Genomic DNA, 3,260 nt, shown 5'->3' with positions numbered 1-3,260 from the left:
ATATGCAGTTCCATTTTGGGCACCAGTTCTCAAAAAGGATATTGGGGAACTGGAGAAAGTACAGAGAAGGGCAACCAAACTGATAAGAAGCATGGAGGAGCTCAGCTATGAGGAAAGATTAGAGGAACTGAATTTATTCTCTCTTGAGAAGAGGAGATTAAGGGGGGGATACGATCAACATGCAGAAATACATAAGTGGTCCATATAGTGAACTTGGTTTTGAGTTATTCACTTTAAGGTCAACACAGAGGACAAGGGGGCAATCTTTACGTCTAGAGGAAAAAAGAGTTCATCTCCAAATACAAAAATGTTTCTGCACAGTAAGAGTTGTGCAAATGTGGAATAGACTCCCTCCAGAGGTGGTTCTGACAAGCTCGGTAGATTGCTTTAAAAAAGGCCTGGATTCATTCCTAAATATACATAATATAACTGGGTAATGACATTTATAGGTAAAGTTGATCCAGGGAAAATCCGATTTGCCTCTCGGAGATCAGGAAGGAATTTTTTTTCCCCTGCTGTAGCAAATTAGAGCATGCTTTGCTGTTTTTTTTTGCCTTCCTCTGGATCAACTGTGGGTGAAGGATTGTGTATATGTGATTTTGTATTATTATTATTTATTTATTCATTAATTTTGGTTGAACTGGATGGACTTGTGTCTTTTTTTCAACCTTACTAACTATGTAACTATGTAACTATATCACATAAATACGATGCAGTGAACAAAATCTCGAATACACAAAGTAGAAAAATGATCAGCAACCTAACAAAACTGTACAGGTTTGTGGGTCAATTTTTTTCACTATTATATTGATACCAGCTATTTTTTTTTTTGCTAAATAATTTGTTAGTGCATTTTTATTCTATAGGGTGTACTGGCAAGCCACAAAAGAAGTCCTGCAGGTTAGGCAGGGTTAGAATTAGGTTATACAAGTGATTAGATAGAGAGAAGATATAGAATAACAATGATAGAGTAGGTGAATTCGGGAAAAGATCTGAGCCACCATACGATAAATATAGTAAATTTAAATAGTAAATAGTAAATTTAAAGAAGAATAAAATAAAAAAGAGCAGCAAAACAGCTTTTTAACACATGGGGCACTGGAAAGGTAGGTTAATGCACTCTTCTTTTAGCTTGCTTTGTGTGATGAAGGGACCAGGTAGGTACAGGGTCACTTTAATGTTAGGCATTCTTGTTTTCTACCCAAATGTAGAGTGTTAGGCTCCTTTTCATATGTTTTACAGTCTCTTCTCCAGAAAAGAATAATCAGCCAGTGATGCCAGACATCACCCTAGGACAGTGCGGATAAACACACTATATACCCATACTGGAAAATGTGGCTGGTTTGTGAGTGTTTCTATTCTTAATTCTTAACTATTAAATTATCTAACTTGCTACACTTAAAAGGCGCTGTTCTTTGTCTTACATATGCTTGTATACCTTTCACTAATAGTGAATTTTGCACTTATTGTATGTCCTTCTTCAAATCTTGGACTATAGTTTTGGTCACAATACCTCTTTGTACTTTTTTATAATGTTACATCTAATAATGTTACTTCTGAAAAATGGAAATTCAATAAAGAATATTGAACACAAACAAAAACACAAGGGGAACATAGAAAATTATATAGATTTTATTTTCGGCAAGCTAAACCTAATCAACTGCAAATCCTTCTAAGCTCTTATCAGCTGCCTCATGGCTTTCTGTACATCTTTGTTCCTCAGGCTATAGATCAAGGGGTTCAGCATTGGGGTGATCACTGTGTAAAATACTGACACCCTTTTGTCTGTGTCCTCAGTGACTAAATGTTCTGGTCTAGTGTACATGAACATGGCTGTCCCATAGAAAATTACCACCACCACAAGGTGGGAAATACATGTGGAAAATGCTTTGCTCTTTCCCAAATGAATAGTCATGACAGCAGTTATGATTTGGATATATGAAATGAGGATTAGTGAAAGTGGGATGAAAAGCACGATAGGCATGCTAACCAGTTTTATGATGTTAACTGTCGAGATGTCACTGCAAGAGAGCCGAAGCAACAGAGGGAGCTCACAGAAAAAGTGGTTGATCTTGTTAGGGCCACAGTATATTAGTCTGAATGTTAAATAAGTGTCAATAGATGAAATGATGCAAGCACTCAACCATGATATGCTGATCATCCAAAAAGAGGCCATTGTGTTCATAATCATATTGTAACGCAGAGGGATGCAAATAGCCACATATCGGTCATAGGCCATGAATGCCAGAAGCATGCACTCTGTCGATCCCAAGGATAGGGAAAAAAAGAACTGGACAGCACAGCCTGTGAATGAAATACTCTTTTTTGATGAAAGAAAATTTACTAACATTTTGGGCACAATGGAGGAAGTGTAGCAGATGTCCAAAAAAGAGAGACTAGACAAGAAGAAATACATGGAGGTGTGCAAACGTTTGTCGGCCCTCACAGCCAGAATGAGAAGGAGATTCCCAGTCAGTGTGGTCATGTAAACTACCAGGAAAATATGGAACAGCACGACTTGTATGAAAGGATCCGCTGAGAGTCCAAGAAGAATGAACTCCGTCACAGTGCTTTGGTTTTGGGTGTAAATATCAATCACTCCAAACTGTGATAAATACATATTTTTGGATCATATAAAGTCATCATATGCCATAATATACATGCTAATACTGTCATTTTTCATTGTATGGTACATAGATAACTCAAGAAAACGTTTATCTTTATCTGTTTCATATAAAATAACTATGTATGAATGTAATCAATGTGTCAAAGTTTTAGGTTTTTATCAAAAATGAAAAGTTCAAAGTGTAACCCATGGAAAACATTCACCTAAACATACAGAGCTTTCTGGTGGTAAACCCAAGTACTGTAAATAGGATCCCTGGATAAGAACACTAAATTCAGAATCTTAATAATTTACCATAACAATGTGTTTTACCTTAGCCTCATGGCTGCAAAATCCTACATGTGATTGATTGAATGGCATTCTCTACCTGAAATCATGATAATGGTACATCGAAGGAGTCACTTTAGTGAAAATGACTAATAAAACGTTACCTCTCCTCTTCCTGTCCTCATCCTCTCCTCTTCATAAAGGATCATTAGCATGTTGATGTAATCAGTACTCTCCCTCCTGTAAGGGTATTCACAGTGTTAGACTATCAATGCCGTTAGGAGACCAGGAGAAAAAACAGAAAGCTGTAGACAAGCCACCACTTTTCTAAAAGTCAGTAACAGAGCATATGTAAACACAGAAAAAA

The 3,260-nt window shown here is 36.7% G+C and overlaps 1 protein-coding gene across 1 annotated transcript; it reads right to left on the bottom strand.

The window, feature by feature from the left end:
* Window positions 1–1,672: 1,672 nt before the first annotated feature.
* On the bottom strand, window positions 1,673–2,810 carry LOC143990320 (olfactory receptor 13C3-like). The gene has a single exon (XM_077490371.1). The coding sequence runs from the start codon at window positions 2,618–2,620 to the stop codon at window positions 1,673–1,675; it is 948 nt and encodes a 315-aa protein (XP_077346497.1). The 5' UTR covers window positions 2,621–2,810.
* Window positions 2,811–3,260: the final 450 nt, after the last annotated feature.

Source organism: Lithobates pipiens, unplaced genomic scaffold (genome assembly GCF_037356315.1).
Source record: "Lithobates pipiens isolate NorthernLeopardFrog02 unplaced genomic scaffold, aLitPip1_a1.2 Scaffold_18, whole genome shotgun sequence".
NCBI lineage: Eukaryota > Metazoa > Chordata > Amphibia > Anura > Ranidae > Lithobates > Lithobates pipiens.
This window is presented reverse-complemented; position numbering and strand designations above follow the sequence as displayed.